This window comes from Quercus suber, unplaced genomic scaffold, assembly GCF_002906115.3.
Source record: "Quercus suber isolate HL8 unplaced genomic scaffold, Cork oak 2.0 scaffold_941, whole genome shotgun sequence".
Taxonomy (NCBI): domain Eukaryota; kingdom Viridiplantae; phylum Streptophyta; class Magnoliopsida; order Fagales; family Fagaceae; genus Quercus; species Quercus suber.
Genome location: NW_027070363.1, coordinates 68,783 through 85,014, shown reverse-complemented (window position 1 = coordinate 85,014; position 16,232 = coordinate 68,783). Strand labels below are relative to the sequence as shown.

The 16,232-nt window shown below is 33.7% G+C and overlaps 1 protein-coding gene across 3 annotated transcripts; it reads right to left on the bottom strand.

Annotated features, from left to right (window-relative positions):
* Nucleotides 1–3,584: 3,584 nt before the first annotated feature.
* On the bottom strand, nt 3,585–14,440 carry LOC112029715 (vacuolar cation/proton exchanger 2). 3 transcript variants are annotated; one of them, XM_024062407.2, is made up of 11 exons: nt 14,256–14,440; nt 11,478–11,741; nt 11,062–11,129; nt 10,919–10,947; nt 10,214–10,410; nt 9,813–10,040; nt 8,604–8,729; nt 7,381–7,485; nt 7,248–7,301; nt 6,883–6,999; nt 3,585–3,908 (listed from the first exon to the last, which is right to left on the bottom strand). In XM_024062407.2, the coding sequence occupies exons 2-11, from the start codon at nt 11,739–11,741 to the stop codon at nt 3,795–3,797; spliced, it is 1,302 nt and encodes a 433-aa protein (XP_023918175.2). In that variant the 5' UTR covers nt 14,256–14,440; the 3' UTR covers nt 3,585–3,794. The 3 variants fall into 3 exon arrangements, with proteins under 3 accessions (XP_023918175.2, XP_023918176.2, XP_065624531.1); XM_024062408.2 differs by having other exon boundaries at nt 9,831–10,040; XM_065768459.1 differs by lacking the exon at nt 7,381–7,485.
* Between the last annotated feature and the right edge of the window lie 1,792 nt (nt 14,441–16,232).

Sequence of the window (16,232 nt, the reverse complement as noted above, 5' to 3'; positions counted from 1 at the left end):
GGACTAAGCATCGCGACGCAAAACGCAAGCTGTCCGATGATGAGGAGCTTGAGAAACTGTACGATAGGGACGAGTTCGTGGAGAGGCAGCATTCTTCATTGCACAAGAGGAAAGAGAGAGGCGCGAGTGAGGAGAGAGGCGATGGAGTTGATAAAAGAGAGAGGTGCTTCAGACCCATTTCCGTACAGGTCCAAGACTCTGATTGCTCTAAAGTTTCCGTAGGCGACATTGTATGCGCCTCCTTTGCTTTCCGTGAAGACGATGTTTGCTTCTATGATGCTCTCGTTGATGGGGTCTTCTTCTCTCTCTCTCTCTCTAGCTAGGATTGTTGTGTTTTGTGATTTTTTGAAATGGGGTTTGGGAATTACTTATGTTTTTTTTTTAATGTTTTTGGGTTTTTTAAGGAAAGTAATGGGATGGAATTCTGGCTATCAGTTTTTAACGATGAATGCTTGGAAAGTTAACTGAGATTGCTGTAATGTATGATTTTTGAAATGAGGTTTGGAAATTACTTTTTGTTTTTTGGGTGCTGTTGCAATCTGCTTTGTTTTTGTAGATTTATTGCCTTGGATCTAGGATCTTTGTTTGGTGAGCAAGTTGGATGATATGCTTGATTTGATTTGTATTAGTTTTCTGGGTTAATGTTCTTCATATTTGTGTATCTTCTTCATGTGAGGGGTGTTTTGATCCGTTTAGGCTTTTGTTTTTGACATATTATCTGTTAGAGCAACGGCTGAAGGAGAGGTGGGTTACGGCTCAGTAACGGAGGAAATCACAGGTAGGTAAAGTGTCAAAATTTGAACCACAGGTAGGCACTTAGAATTAGAGGCAAACCACAAGTGGGTAAATTGTAATTATCCCTTATTATTATTAGTAGTAGTAGTAGTAGAATAAATGATAAATATTGATTTCATAGTCAGGAATTAAAATAAAAAATCCCTTAGTTTTTATAGGACCACCTTCAACACAAGTTGTGTTCAAAGTTTTTCTATGAGTATAACTTTTATGCCCAAAACTCTTTCACAGCAAATTGCGAGTTATTCTTATTTTATGACTCAGGCCCCCATTCCCCAATGATGCTCGAACTCCAATGTCCAAGGCCAGTTTAGAGCCCAATCAGATATTAAATTGACTTGAGGAGTGTTAAAGTGGAAAATATAACCATTTAATTGAGCAAAAATCTATTTTTAGAAATAAAATGACCAAAGTGGCCCTTGACATGCGTACATGGGTCACGGCCTACGTACGCAGGCCAAAGCATGCGTACGCAGGCATATTCCTACGTACGCAACTAGGTTTTCAGAAGTATAAGAAAGGCAAGTTTTTTGCAATAATGACTGAGGTTTGAAACAAATCCCGCATCGTTTGGGAGCTGTTCTAAACCCCATTTTTTCCACTATATAAAGCCTTGCATGGTATATTTTCAAAATACATATAAATCCCGCAAGAAAAACCTAAGATTCACTAAAAAATAATGAATCAAAAAGGGAGTTTTTCACAAAACACCCTCAAGTCAATTTTATTTGATTGGGACCTTCTCTAGCCCCAATCCTTTTAGTTCAACATTGCTAATCACTCTCTTATTGGTTTGTGAATAGATTTGACTGAGGGGAACAGTCAAAATCAAGCTTGGAAAGCTTTTGTTTAAGGTATTGAGTCTAACCCTTCTTTTTCTTTTTCTTTTCTTCCTTTTCTATTTTTCTTTTGTGTGTTTAATCTTGTTTTTTGCTTAGTTTATGTTTGTACATGCTTTCTAAGATTAGCCCTTTAGTACTACTCATATTTTGTGTACGTTAGGTTGCTAGTCTATTGTTTTAAAAGTTCTACTCTATTTCTATGTTTTTAGGTTTTCTGGGTAAGGTTCTGCGTAGGCATGATCTAGCCTACGCATGCAGGCTTGATTCTACGTACGCAGACCTGTTCTAGCATGCGTGATGCCATTGCCTAGAAACCCTAATTTTTTGTTTGTTTTGTTTCTGTGTTCACATGTTTGTTCTGTGTAGCCTCTTCTTTATATGTTTTAAGCCCCATGAGTTCTTGTTCACATTTTAACATGCTTGTTTGTCTTTAACATGCTTAGATTAGGGTTTTATGTTTGTTTCTTACCTTGATGTCATGAACACGCATTCACATGCCTATTCATTATGCCATATGTGCTGAGATGTTGCAAGGTAAGTAAGGTAAGTCATGCATTCACATGAACATGCATGTTGTTTGTTTAAAATCCTCCTTTCACATATGTGTATCATCTTGTCTATAATAAGATTTCCTTGCTATGATGATATGTTTGTTGTTGCTTGGGTGGCTGCCTGTTTGATACATGATAGGGTTTCACATGCTAGGGTTTCTTTTGTATTTGGCTCTCTTGCTTTAGGATGATAAGTATGTTGTTTTGGGATAAAGACGCCATGTTGTACGCTTAGATGTATGCAAGTGTTGAACATGCTTTTAATAAGGTTATGACGTATGACAATGATGGGATGCCAACCTTAGGGTTGGGTGATCTTAGGTGCCTAACACCTTCCCAAGAGCATACCTAAACTCTGAACCCATACTCTGATAGTAAGATCAAAGGTCCTTTCTCGAAAGGACGCTATATTCATGGTTCCTAGAACATATAACCAGGTGGCGACTCCCCCCTTGTGTCCATACACCCTAACCTCAACACCCATTATTTTATATATTCCCCTTTTCTGAATCAAAATTGGATTTACTTTTCATTTTTTCTTGGCAAAACTCAAGGTATTTTCTACCTTTTATTTCTTTTCCCATTAGTATTCATTAAATAGTTATGTTGTCTACTTGAATATCAAATAAGTATTTAAGTATTTGCTACAACAAGTTGGAGCAAACTATTTGTGATGCCTTTGAATATATATTACACAAATGCATGAAAATGGTAGCTCCATCATAAGCATAAAGATGATCATAAGTTCATATATTAATAAATAATTGAGATACTGTGGTCATAGATTCTAATAGTTTTTGTTCCTTTTAAAAATCTAAACAATTTATAGGATTCTAGCCACAAATACTTGGCATATAATCTATGATACAAAAAAAAAAAAAAAATGGTATTTTGTACGGTAGAAACTAGAGAGGACTAAATATACTTTTAGTTAGATAGATGTACATCATTTTTTTAAGCCTTCTTTTAGTATTTACATGGTTTTGCTTAAAGCAAAATTTCATTGGCAAAATTAGTGAGATGTTTATTCAATAAAATCCATGAGCAACAATGGTAATCCATATATGATCTTTTTACTATAAATGTTATTTCATTCAATTACTTTGTTATATATGTGCTACTTTTTTTATTGCTAGTTCCTTATTTATATTGCTTTTTAAAATATATATATATATATATATATATATATATATATATATATATATATTGTGGCTAATAATATATGCTTATTTTACTTATTAAAGCAAATTTATGGTTATTTAGATGTTCATTTTTATGAATCATCTTCAAGCTTTTCCTCCTTACTCAATTCCTATTGATGTAAATAGTGAAGATTAGAATTATATAGAAACCAAGTTTATTGTTTTTGCTTGAGACCAACATAATTTGACTATACTTTTATGCAAAACTTGAGACCAACATACTATTAGGCAAAAAATTTCCGTATATCACACTGGTTTCTGACTAGTTTAAGATAAAGGCAGTAGTGGTAGTCCCCTGTACAGTTTAATTCACGCTCATCCAGATATAGATAATATACAACAAAGGAAAACTATGATATAGCATAAAAGATAAGTATGTCCAGATCTATAATATTGTGAACATATCACAATGAAATTTCACTGTAAGGGTATTCTTTGTATACAATTGCGAGAAGGGAAACGGCTATGATATAGCAAAAGATAAGTATCAAACCCTTAAAATAATTTAATGTCCCATCCTGCAAGAAGGAAAGCAGCAAATTACTTAGTTATCCACCGAAAAGCAACATCTCATGCATAAACAATGAAGATAAACTTACATTGAGATTTTGAAAATTTTGTAATTTATCATGGTATACTATTTATAAATGACTTTTAAGTGCCTAATTATGTTGCCAAGGACCTTATAGCTCGATGACATAGCCAGTCTCCTTTATTAAGATAACCAAAGTTTGAATACCTTCTCCCTTTCTTTTAACTATCAAATTGTCAAAAAAGTGCCTAATTATGCTGCAGAAGGACCAACATAACTGAAGGTATGAAACAACCTATATGTATGACAAGTAGGTTTGTAGCTTTACTCACACACACACATGAGAATCACATGGTGTGCATAGACATCGTATTATAATAGAGGAATGAGGATATCCAGAGAAAGGGGCAGAGGAAATAGAAGGCTGAAGAAGAGCAAGAATGTTAGGTTTTAGACCCCTTAACACAATTTGTTTAACCTAATATTAAGCCAAGTTGATTAACAAGTTTGTTAATTAAATCTAGGTTAAATAGATATGTGTAAAAGAAATATAATACTGAAAGTAAATGTTAGGACATATGTGATTTAATGTTAGAAACATATGTCAATATGTATGTAATTGATTAATCCTTTGACAAAACACACTTCACTTGTAATTGGGTAGATCTAGGATGTGTTTAATAATTCAAGGAACAAGGTTTCAAGTTCAAGTGTTAAAGTCATGCAAGTCTGTCCAAGAAACAAGTGAGAAAGTGCTGGATTTTAAAGCTCAATAGCTAGCATCTATCGAGGTTTAAAAGCTGCTGAAGCCCGAAACTCGACAGCTAGCTCGATAGATACCCTATCTGTCGAGGTTTATGAAATTTAGTTTTTCAGAGATGATTTCAATCTAATCAGTGAATATATGTTTAGGCTTTCTTTTCTTACAGCCTTAGACATATATAAAGATTATTTTAAGGGCCGTCAAATGTGACACAAGTTACATGAGTGTGGAGCAAAGTTTTGTTCATGCAAATTGTAACCAGAGACAGAATTTGCCCTAGTTCATCTCTCTCTTGAAGAAGCTACTGTATTTGTACACTGTAGGGTTTTATGACCAAGGAGCTTCTTGATCTTTATCGTGTGATGAACTGAAGAACTTTGCAGCCAACATCCTTCTTAAGTTGGTGATTAAGTCGCGTACTGGGATCCGCGCAATTGTTTAGTCACATACTAGGAGCCGTGCATTACAAGGAGAGATTGTCACTATAGAACAAGTCCAATTGGGTATTGGGATAAGGGTTCAACTGTAAGTTGGTATAAGGTACTGGGATTCCTTTACTTGTAACCGTTTGTTTTGATAATAATAGATTCTCGGGAGTGATGATCTTAAAATCACCAGATGGGGTTTTGCCTCGGTGGTTTTCCCCATTTGTAAACAAATCACCTGTGTCAAATTTAATTTCCACTGCATACTTAGTTATTTAGTGATTTGTTTGTGTTACCATGTACATTGCATGTTAAATTGATTAATTAATAAACTTGGCTAATTAATCAATTAATATCACAAGGGGTTAATACGTTTGTGGCCTATCAGTAAAGAACACAGAAATTTGATGACCTATGAAAACCAAATCGATAAAAAACTTGTTGATGATTTAACCTAGCTATCCTCAAGGTAAAAACAAATCCACTATGAAAGAATTGAAGTTTGTATAACAAGACTTAAACCACTAACATCCTATTGCTATCTTGTGTAGAAAACTTACTACTACAACCCCGTGACAGCTCTAAGTCTACGGACTACTTCTTTCCTTGATCTGCAGCAACCACAAGTTCTCCTACTTGTGACTTTAAGACTCCACTCAAAGGTTTTAGATCTTCTTGAAAGTTCTTTATGCAGCAACTAAAACAACCATCAAGTTCTTGATGTAAATCTTGATCTTGATAGCTCTATGTGTATATTTGAAGGCAAACACCTCTTAGATCTCACAAAAAATTCAACACACAACTCAACAAAGACTTCTAAAACGTAGCTAGGGTTTTCCTTTTATACTTGGAGTGAAACACTTAACCCTCCACGTCATATGGGCTTAGGCTGGTTTGAGAATTTTGTAGAAAATTGCTGATCCACGATTTTTGATCGATTGAGGCTTGCAGAAATTGAATAGTTATTTCCTACAATTACTCGATTCCAAACTTACATTAAACCAAACTTTGAGTAAGTCTAAACCTAAACTAAATGTTTTTATCATGGTTTGCCAACATATAAAAATTGAAGTTCTAATACATTAGTTCCTAAAGACTTAGAACCTAACAAAGAAGAACAGTGCACTTTTTTAACAATTTGTGACAGAGAAAATAATATCAGTCAAAAGTGAATATTTCACTTCTAATTCCCAAAACCCTTATGGAATCAGGATGGAGCAAAGGGTGCAATGAGAATGGGGGCCTAGTCAAGGAATTTTCAACTATCATTGACAATATTTAGTGGTGCACACGCATTATCAACAAACAATAACATTGATGATCAGATATATAATTAAGCACCAAAATCAAGGTGGGTTTACTATAAATATTCCTTTTTTCAATTCATAGATACAGCCTCAAGGTTTCACAACTCTGTAAGGCAAGGTTAGATTTAGAAGTAGCTGGGTGAAGATGTGGGTTCCAACCTACATTTTAAACTTATCAAGAAAAATAATAGACATTCATGGCCAACAATAGTGGAGTGGAGTTGAGAGAGTAAGGCCTGATTCAAGAACACGAAACTGGCCACATTAATTTCTAAGAAAAATGGAAATATTTCTAAGATAAAACACATCTGAACTTCTATTTTTATTTTAAAAGAGCATATTTGATTAGAAAAAATTGTAAATTTATACAGTTGATGGTGCATATAGTGCAGTTTAGAAGAACTAAAAACGAATATAATTCAATACATGTTCATAAATTTGATGACTAAAATTCAGAATACAAACCTGCATCATAAATGCTCCCATTACTACTGTGATGAAGAGTACTGCAATCTCAAATAGTTCAAAGTTCATGTCCATTGGTTTTCCCATAAGCCAACCAAGAAGTACGCACAAGGGAAGCTGCAATTGTTGAAATCAGAAAATTAACAGGACTGCTAATTTTAATGGATTATCATTAAAGAAAATCATTTTGCTAAGTATATGTCATGGAAATTTTTTTTATCCCCTAGCACTAGTGTAAGACCAGACTAAAGGAAAAGAAATGAAGGTAGTGATTGTAATTTCATTACATTTCTTGGTTGGTAAGTCAACACACTCTCAATAAGCGAAATCAACAATGACAATCCATTTAAATTTCAAAGCCTTACCACAAACATCAATGTATGTGTAGATGATACAACAACAACTCCAAGTGTTTTGTCCTGCAAACAGATAAATCAACAGAATAGAAATTGAAAGGGAAAAAAAAAAATCAATCTTTTTAGACTTCAAAGCACTCACAAGCATGTTCCTAATGGCAAAATTAATTGCACAGGCATTTTCAGCAAGGGGAAGCAGGATGACAGTAATGAAAGCCTTTGAAACATTCATGGAGTTAGCTGCTCCCTGAAATTCATCAACTGTTCACTCAAAAACATCTAATTGATTATAATAAAAAAATTCAACACAAAGAGAGCGTTAGATTATGAACATAAATGAGGAATGTTGAAACATATAATACTCTTAGTTAGAATTTTAGTGCAATGTCCTAAATATCATTGCAAGGAATCTTTCAACTGGATTGCCTATTAACATTTTAACATTTCCTGAAAAGTGGTTGCACAATTTGCGTCTTCCTACTCCTAGACAGGCACTTTTTGCCATGCATTGCACTAGCTTTGCCGAAATGGATTTCACAAGTGATCTAATGCATGAAGAAATCACTAATCACCCAAGAAAAAAGGACAATGACCAAAAGAAAACCTTAATAATAATACATTCTCAGCGGGTAGAGCATTGTGATACTGTCATTCAACACACTCTAGCATAGCAAAAAAGTATGAATATTTGTTCTCTTCCATCATGTATCAAGATGTAAATGGCATGTATGCAAAGCTCTAGAAGCATCTGATGTTTAATCTGTCTCCAATGGGAGGCAATGTTCACTAATACTACAATTTATACCAAAACTAGGGAATTCTAGGGAGAGGAACACATGGTAGCAGGAGTTTCTAAATGCCTTTTCTTTTATGAAAGGAGTTTCTTAAATGCTTAGTCATATTAACATCTACCCTTTTCCAGTACCTTCCTAAGAGACACTTTGCTGTAAGCATAAGTTTTGTTATATCTAACATTTAACTCCCCAATCAGGTACTACTAACACATAGTCGAGCAATAAAATAATATATATGGTACAAGTTTCATTCAATTCAAGGATTTCAAAATGTAGTAAAAATTCAGAATAAAAAACAGAAACGCAAAAAACATATATAGAAACACAAGAAGATGTAAAGAAGCATGTCATATGAAGCATATGACGATCTGTAATCAAGGAAAGCAAGATGAGAAAACCATATTTGGAAATGTTGATCAATTTCACCTCCTTCTGTAAGTTGCATTTTGTCCAACTAAATTCTTGAATACTAAAATCAACATTTGAAAAACTATTCAAAAGGCATACCAGTTGAAAAAGCAACTCATAAATAAAACAGAAGCATTACATAGCAGCATTGCAGAAGTATCACCTCAATGGCGTTAACAAGGTATCTTGAAAGTATGGACACCCACACGGTCAAAATAAAGAGACAGCCGATAGCTTCCAAATGTGTCATCTGAGGAGTAATTTCTTCATGACTGACTCCCTGCAACAACTGTGAGGCTTTTTTTTTAATTGAGTTTCTAGACAAATTTTAACATGTTTGATATACTATTACAAACTAAATATATAGTTTTTGTATATTTTCATATGTGTATTAAGTAAGAATATAAAATACATTTAAAAGTAAATATTTATAGTACAAACAAGCTCAACTTAACTCAACTCAACTATGCCTTATCCTGAATAAGATCACATGAATTCTTTTATGCCATTGAGCTGCCTGCTCTGTATATGTACGGCCTATCATATGCTTTATTAACACCTATAATGATGTTTCTTTTGGTCTTCCTCAAGTTACTATACCAACTTTATTCATCAAAGAAAAAATTTCTATACCAACTTTTACTCGAATTAAGTCACCACCTATGGGTGCTAATACAACTAGTCAGTTTTTTGGAAGTTCCAAATCATATGCCACAACAGCCTCATCACAAACGCATGTTCTATCATTTCTACTATTCCCACACAACCTCCCAGCATATATATGTTTCCTCAATACTCATGTTTTGAATTTGTCGTTTCTCAACAGGCCAACATTCAATTTCATAAATAATTGGTGAAGTAATTACTGTTATAGAATAGTTTCCATTCAACTTGGTACAACTAATCACATAGCAGTTATCTAGCAAGCTTACTCATATGCATAATATCATTTTGAATATCCCCTGCTGCATGACTCATTTACTCAAGGTGGTGATAATTGTCACTCTTTTCCCTCAATTTCATATCATTCCTATTTCTAGCTCTGCTAAAATTGCATTCCATGTACTCATAATTGTACTTATATTAAAATCTGGTCCTAAAGAAATCACTCTAGATTTCTTATCTAGTTTTCATCAATCAAAACTAGCACTGCAAATAACATACATCAAAGGTTCCTTTTAAACATACCTAGTAAGTTGACCTATAACTGAAGCCAAATGATAAAGACAAAATATTGGCAATTTGTGGAAGTCTACTGTAAAAGAAAATTCAACTCTCTCCTTTTTTCTTTCTCACTAATGGATACATACACAGAAATTTTAATCAATCCATTACATGTGAAAAATAACCATAAACATGCTTCTTATCATACCTTTAACAGAGGACTCACCTCATCAATAGGATTCTGCTTCTGCTGAAATTTTAGTTGGTAGAAAAGGTAACTCATGTGAGTCACTAGCATTATAAAGCTATTGAATCTTGAGAGTGACAACTCCGACTTCCCAAAATAAACTTCTGTGTTTGTGGAATGAAGAAGGGTAGGAAACATTATTGCCATAAAAGCCATCAACCACATTCCTGTATTCACCAAGATAGTTTTCTGCCCCCCACCAAACCCCACCCCCCCCCCTAAAAAAAAAAAAGGAACACAGCCGTCTATAATGTTAGTTCTACCGATTAAGAAATGCGACAGTGTATGCAAAAGATTTCAGAGTATCATATTTCATTAAGAAATGTGACACGGCTAATAAGATCACTATAACAATCACCTACCTCAGTGAACACCTGAGCTCTCCTATTATCAAGAGTCCCTCTAGTGAAGAATGCACTTCCTAGCACTAACAGTAATTTTGATAGTATGGAGCCCAACAAGAAATGTTGAACAACTCTTACCATCCCATATTTCAACGCATAAATTGGAATGATCAGTTCTGTTATATTGCAGAACATAGCATCTAAAAGACCTCCAACTGCAGAAAGTGATAAATATCATAATGCACACATTGGTCAAAAAACATGACCACATAAGTAGAAGTACAAAAATGCGACCTTTATGTCGGGATGGTAATTTTAACCAATGATTAAGATGCTAACTACGGAATAAAACTTATCCAATTGAAGCAGTTTATGAGTCATCTGCCTCTAAACCAGAACAGTTTGAATAGGTGCAGCATTGTTACAAATATGATACCATGTTAAGATAATGAGAGGTGCTATGTTCACAATATTTTTACAATATTTTCACAATAAATCGTAGGTGGTTAATTGTTACTAGTTCAAATTTGAGCCTAACACTAAGATTATTTTTTTACCTCAGCAATAACAACCAGTAACAACCTGTCACTTATAATTTGTTGTAAAAATGTTGTGGACATATCATTTCTAAGATAATAAACTTTTTTTGTATAGCCCCATTAAACATTCCAGTTTAATTTGTAATTCAATGTCAAATGGTGTATTAGAATAAAGAAAAGTTACCTGAAGGTCCTGTGTAGTATGCAAGTTGCCTGAACCACAATGGCCAAAGGTGTTAATTTGAATACCAAAGGAAAGTTGGTAATAATAACAAGGATATAATACCAATATTTTTATTAAGCTTTACTAAGAAAATCAATGCTTACTCTACCCCAACACCCAGAAGCTCCAGTAAAGGTACTAGGCCCACTGAACTGAGGAAGTACACCCATCCCTGTAATACAAAAAATATGTAGTTACCAATGAATGAATCCAGGGGGAAAGATATGCATAAATGTCATCAATTTTGTCCCCAAAATCAAAGCAGTTAGGAAATGAACAGAAACTATGTATTTTTAACTTTTTAAAATGAGATGTAGTGCAAACACAGTTTGAATTCAAGACCATCTTCTTTACTATCTTGATAATTACCTATTCTACAAATATTTAAGCTATTAAAAAATAGTGAATTAGATTACTTAGCCATCATTCTAAAAAAATGTTTGGTGGGTGCACCATTTGGCATATGCAGCTTGTCAAACTGTAAAGGATCAAAAATTATGACGAAAGTTGCACTTCTTACTTGCTTTTCAGAAAGATGATGCACCAATATGGCAATAGGACCAAAAGGTAATAGCATGTTAACTCGTGACTTGAACAACACAATGTAAATATTTCTGGGAAGACTGATCCGAATCTGCTTAAAGATAGAAGAGTTGGCATTATTTTCATTAGGCCTAAGTTCAAATGTCTCAAACTCAAAAGCATGCACTTCATCAGTTCGGTCGCGTTGTGAAGCAGATATCTCCTCATGTTCAAGGTATATCCTCTCCTCCATGGATATCATCTGTGGAGAAAGATTAGCTCAGTGATAAATTTATGTGTTAAGCAATATAAAGGGAGAACTACAGGAAATTATTTAACCTCATTGAAGGATTTTAACTTCTAATTTATAATTTTATAATAAAGCATATTGTTGAGAACTTATAAAAATAAAAAACAAAAATAAATAAATAAAGAGAAATTAACCTCAAAAACCACTAGGCCTTCGATGAGTAAAAAGTCTCTAGACTCCTGATTTTACAGTAAATTCACTTTGGTGATAGCAGTCTGGTGAGAGAAGTAACATTCTCTTTATATTTGTAGTAGTGGCTAGGATTTAGATTGTCAAATTTCATGACATTGTAAATGAATCGAGTCTGAGACTTTGTTAAAATGTTTAAGTTGAAAAGACCAAGATACATCACAAAGAAGACGGTGATTGACGAATTAGACCGCCCTTTAATAGATACTTGATCTAACAAATTGGAGAGATTTCGTTAGTCTTTCATCAAGGAATTTTCAACAAACCTTCGACTGCGGCTTGATAGATCAAAAATAAAAATAAAAACTGATTTCTAACATTGTTGGGAGAAATAATATATTGGATCGACTTCAATTCGATAGTTAATATAACAAATGAATATCTCTTACCTTAAAAGCTTAAAGGCAAGGAGTTTAGGTCTCACTATAACATATATTCACTTTTATTCAATGTGAAACTTCACTCACTTATGTATACCCAACAACCTCCTCCTCACATGTGAGTTATTGTCTCTTTGTAGGCTTAAGCTGAAATAAGGCAAGTTGCGTATACATGCTTGGAGGATGCCTAAGTATGGTTACACCATGCATATGCATGCCACAGTCAAGAAACCCTAAAAAAAGTATGACCCCACCAGAGGTGCGAGGCACGATTTAGGCATGTTTTAGGGTATTTTGAGGATTCAATTTCAAACCTCATAAATCCCTATAAAAGGGGTTTGAGACATTGAGACAAACATTTATGGAGAGAGAGTGAAGAGTTGAGTAGTACTTAGAATTCTAAAAGAGCTTATCAAACAAAAATCCCTTGTCAGGAGGGGGGTTCTTAATTAGTTCAAAGTTTCTAACTCCTTTGTGTCTTGGTAGAAATTTTGCTTCAAGAGTGAAAGGAGTGGTAAACTGATCCAGGGCATTCTTAGATTGAGGAAAGTCCTTTTTTAGTTTCAGCTTTTTGTTCTTTGCAATTTATTTCTTTTAAGATTTATCTTTAGTTACCTTTTTGTTCTTGCTTGTCGATTTTAGATAGTAGTCTTGTTTATAATTCATAGAAATGTAGAATTAGAGTTTTGCGTCAAGGATGCATACGCATAACCCATCCCCATGTACGCATCCTAAGATACTGATTTTCTTTCTTTTTGACTTAAGACATCCACCCTTTACATCATTAATTTTTAAGCTTGCTTGTTGTACATGCTTTTTATTCCAAATCTCCATGCTTGTATATAAGGATCTAGCTTAAGCCTCATTAGAGAGTGGATATGAGGTATGAAGTGGAGCCTGATCCATTTGATATATGTCAGGTTTGGATGTCTAACACCTTCCCATGCTTACACCCTAACATCAAATCTATGATCTAGTTACAATTAGATCTTTGGATAAGGTTTAAAAGAGTGATTCTTAAACCTAGACCAAGTGGCAACTCCTTTCTCTGTCCTAACTCCGTGTTAGTGGCATATTCTAACATTCATGAGTCATGTCTTGGGGTGCTTACAAGTAGGTAGGTTTAGCCTACTAAATAACCACTCAAGATATATAACTATTAATTCACCACATTGCATAATATGTGTTATATAGTTTCCAAGATTACATATAGCTTATGCCAGTTACAATGAGTTCATAATGCTCTTATTGACATGTGGTTGATCAAGGACTCACTATCCTAATATTGATGCCTCAAGAATGGTCTCGATCTTGAGACCATATTTTGGTTTTGACATTAAGACCAATATAATATTATTTTTTGGTAGAAAGGAAAGTAAGAGGGAAACCTATATCATCATATATATATATGCTCACAGTAACACACAACTAGTTGTATGAGGGCTTAGTTGGGTTGGAGTTTATTTTTCAAAACAAAACATAAAAGAAGGTCAGATTCTAATCATGGACAGCTGAGAAACAAGAAAATATTCATATACCAAACAAAAAAAAAAACATGACAATCAGTTCGTAGACATTGGTATGGTATAAAAGAAGAAACAAGAATTAGTAAAGGTTAGACATAAGAATTTGAAGTCAAAGGATTTAATGAATTAATACATACACATCACGGATTTCAGTTTTGAGGATTTGATTTTAACAAAAACACTTATCAAGCACCTAATCATTTGAAATTCATGTATCAATAAAACTTAAAATCTACCCATAAACTTCAGCAATTAGTAGGGGAAAAAAAAGTTCCTTTCAAATAATTTAAACTCAAAAACTGAAATCTATCCTTCTTTTCAAATTTTCCTTTCAAAGGTAGACATAATCTGCAAGGGAAAATGGAGCAAACCTGGAAGCGTTTTGAAAGGTGCAAGTGCTGTCTGGCTGAGAAATGAGCTTTCTAGTTGTTTTCTCACTGATGAGAACGCAAATAGAAACACCATCTAGTGTGAACGGTCCAGCTCAAACCTCCAAGTTGTATTCTATTTTAATGGTGTTCACACTAGGAATCTGAAAGTCTATGGACTTTTAATATTTTTGTATATCTTTTCTATTGTACCTTACGGAACTATATATATTTTATATACCTATTCACACCTTCCCTAGTCGAAACTTTAATACTTGGAAATGAGATTCCAGCCATGCATGCACGTTGGTGAATTACAGTAATTATTAGCCCACAATATCTATGTACTCAATTAGTTTTGAACCTCAACTATAACACTGAGTAAAGTTTAAATTTCTAGGAGAAGTGAATTTTGAGTTCTACCTGCATTTTTTTAAACATAAAATCAAGAAGATTTTACTATAAAATTTTGTACAAATTTACTGAGATACAATATTGGTATGAATAGAGAGTTAAAGTGATAATGATATTTTTTATGCTTCCCCATATATGTTTGCAATTAGAACATCACTTTTTCCTCTCCCACTCTATTTGGGTAAAAAAAATACTAATAAAATAAATAAATAAAATAAAATTTAAAGAAATAGTATGTACGAGATAAGATTAAATTAAAAGGTTAGAAACAAAAATAATCCTCAACATTTGTATAATATCTAAAACCTTAAGCATAGTATTTAATATTGTAATGTTCCTTTTGAACCACATTAGCAAAGCATTTTGGTCCATTTTGGTCTAGTTAGGTCAAAGTCACCCAATTTCGTCCAATTTGGTCCACTTTGAGACTCTTTGACCCATTTGCCCAATTCAGTCTTTTTTGGTCTATTTCAGTCCACTTCGACCCTCTTTGGTCCACTCAGTCTGAAATTGATTGTTTTTATAGATTGCTTTTTCAGTTTTGGACTCAAAAATTCTTTTTTTTTTTTTCCCTTAATTTCTAGGTTGAAAAGTATGAAATTTTATTCTATTTGGATCAAAATCTTTAATTTTGGGCTAAAAAATACAAACAAAATAGGTATTAGAAATTAGAAATATGGATCTTAAAAAAAGCAATAAATATTCAAAAGATTAACTTAAAATTCAAATTTCAATGATATAGGCATTATACTTATATGGCAGAAATCACATTTTCGTCCCTACATTTTCAGGCGATTCCCACTTTGGTCCTTAGATTTTATTTTTACCGTTTTTAGTCCTTATCCTGAAAAACGATTCTCATTTTGGTCCCTACCATTACATCAGAGACGAAAAATGCACACATGGCAAATAGCAGAATTAAAAAATATTAAAATAATGTCCACGTGTTACTACAAGCTACACGTGGCTTTCCCGCCCTTAATTAGTCACGTGGCCCTCATGTGACATTCTTTCTAAACCAAGAAAAAACCCCAAATCAGCAAGCACAATCCCTAACCTCTTACTCAGATAGCTTCAAAGTGATTGTAGCTTCAGTTCCTATCTCGAAGCAACTCCATGTTTGTGAAAGGCAGATTGCGAAGGTTCTCTCTCTCTCTCTCTCTCTCTCTCTCTCTCTCCCCCTTTATAACTTTTGTAGTGGGCATAATATTGACTGTAATAGTGGAATATTTTTGGGATTTGCTTTGTTTGGCTATTGTGTGTTACTTTTGTTTATAGCTTTTGGTATTTGCAGCTCTATTTGTTTTACTTTTGTTTATCAGGGGCCACAATATTGACTATGATAAATAATGGAATATTTTTATTGGTATTTGCATTGTCTATTTGTATTGTGTGTCACTATTGTTTATCAGGGGCCACTATATTGACTTTGATAAACTATGGAATCTTTGTGTTGGTATTTGCATTGATTGTCTATATTGTGTTTTACTATTGTTTATCAGGGACCACAATATTGAATGTGATAAACTATGGAATATGTTTGTTGGTATTGGTTGTGCTTGTCTG

Bases quoted from the DNA above. Each gene is read 5' to 3' on its own strand.
- LOC112029715 (XM_024062407.2), bottom strand. From the start codon at position 11,741: ATGATATCCATGGAGGAGAGGATATACCTTGAACATGAGGAGATATCT. The intron at 10,948-11,061 runs GTAAGCATTGAT...ATTGTGGTTCAG, and splicing joins CTTCTGGGTGTTGGGGTAGA to GCAACTTGCATACTACACAG. The intron at 8,730-9,812 runs GTATGATAAGAA...AAAGCCTCACAG, and splicing joins AGGTGAGTCCTCTGTTAAAG to TTGTTGCAGGGAGTCAGTCA.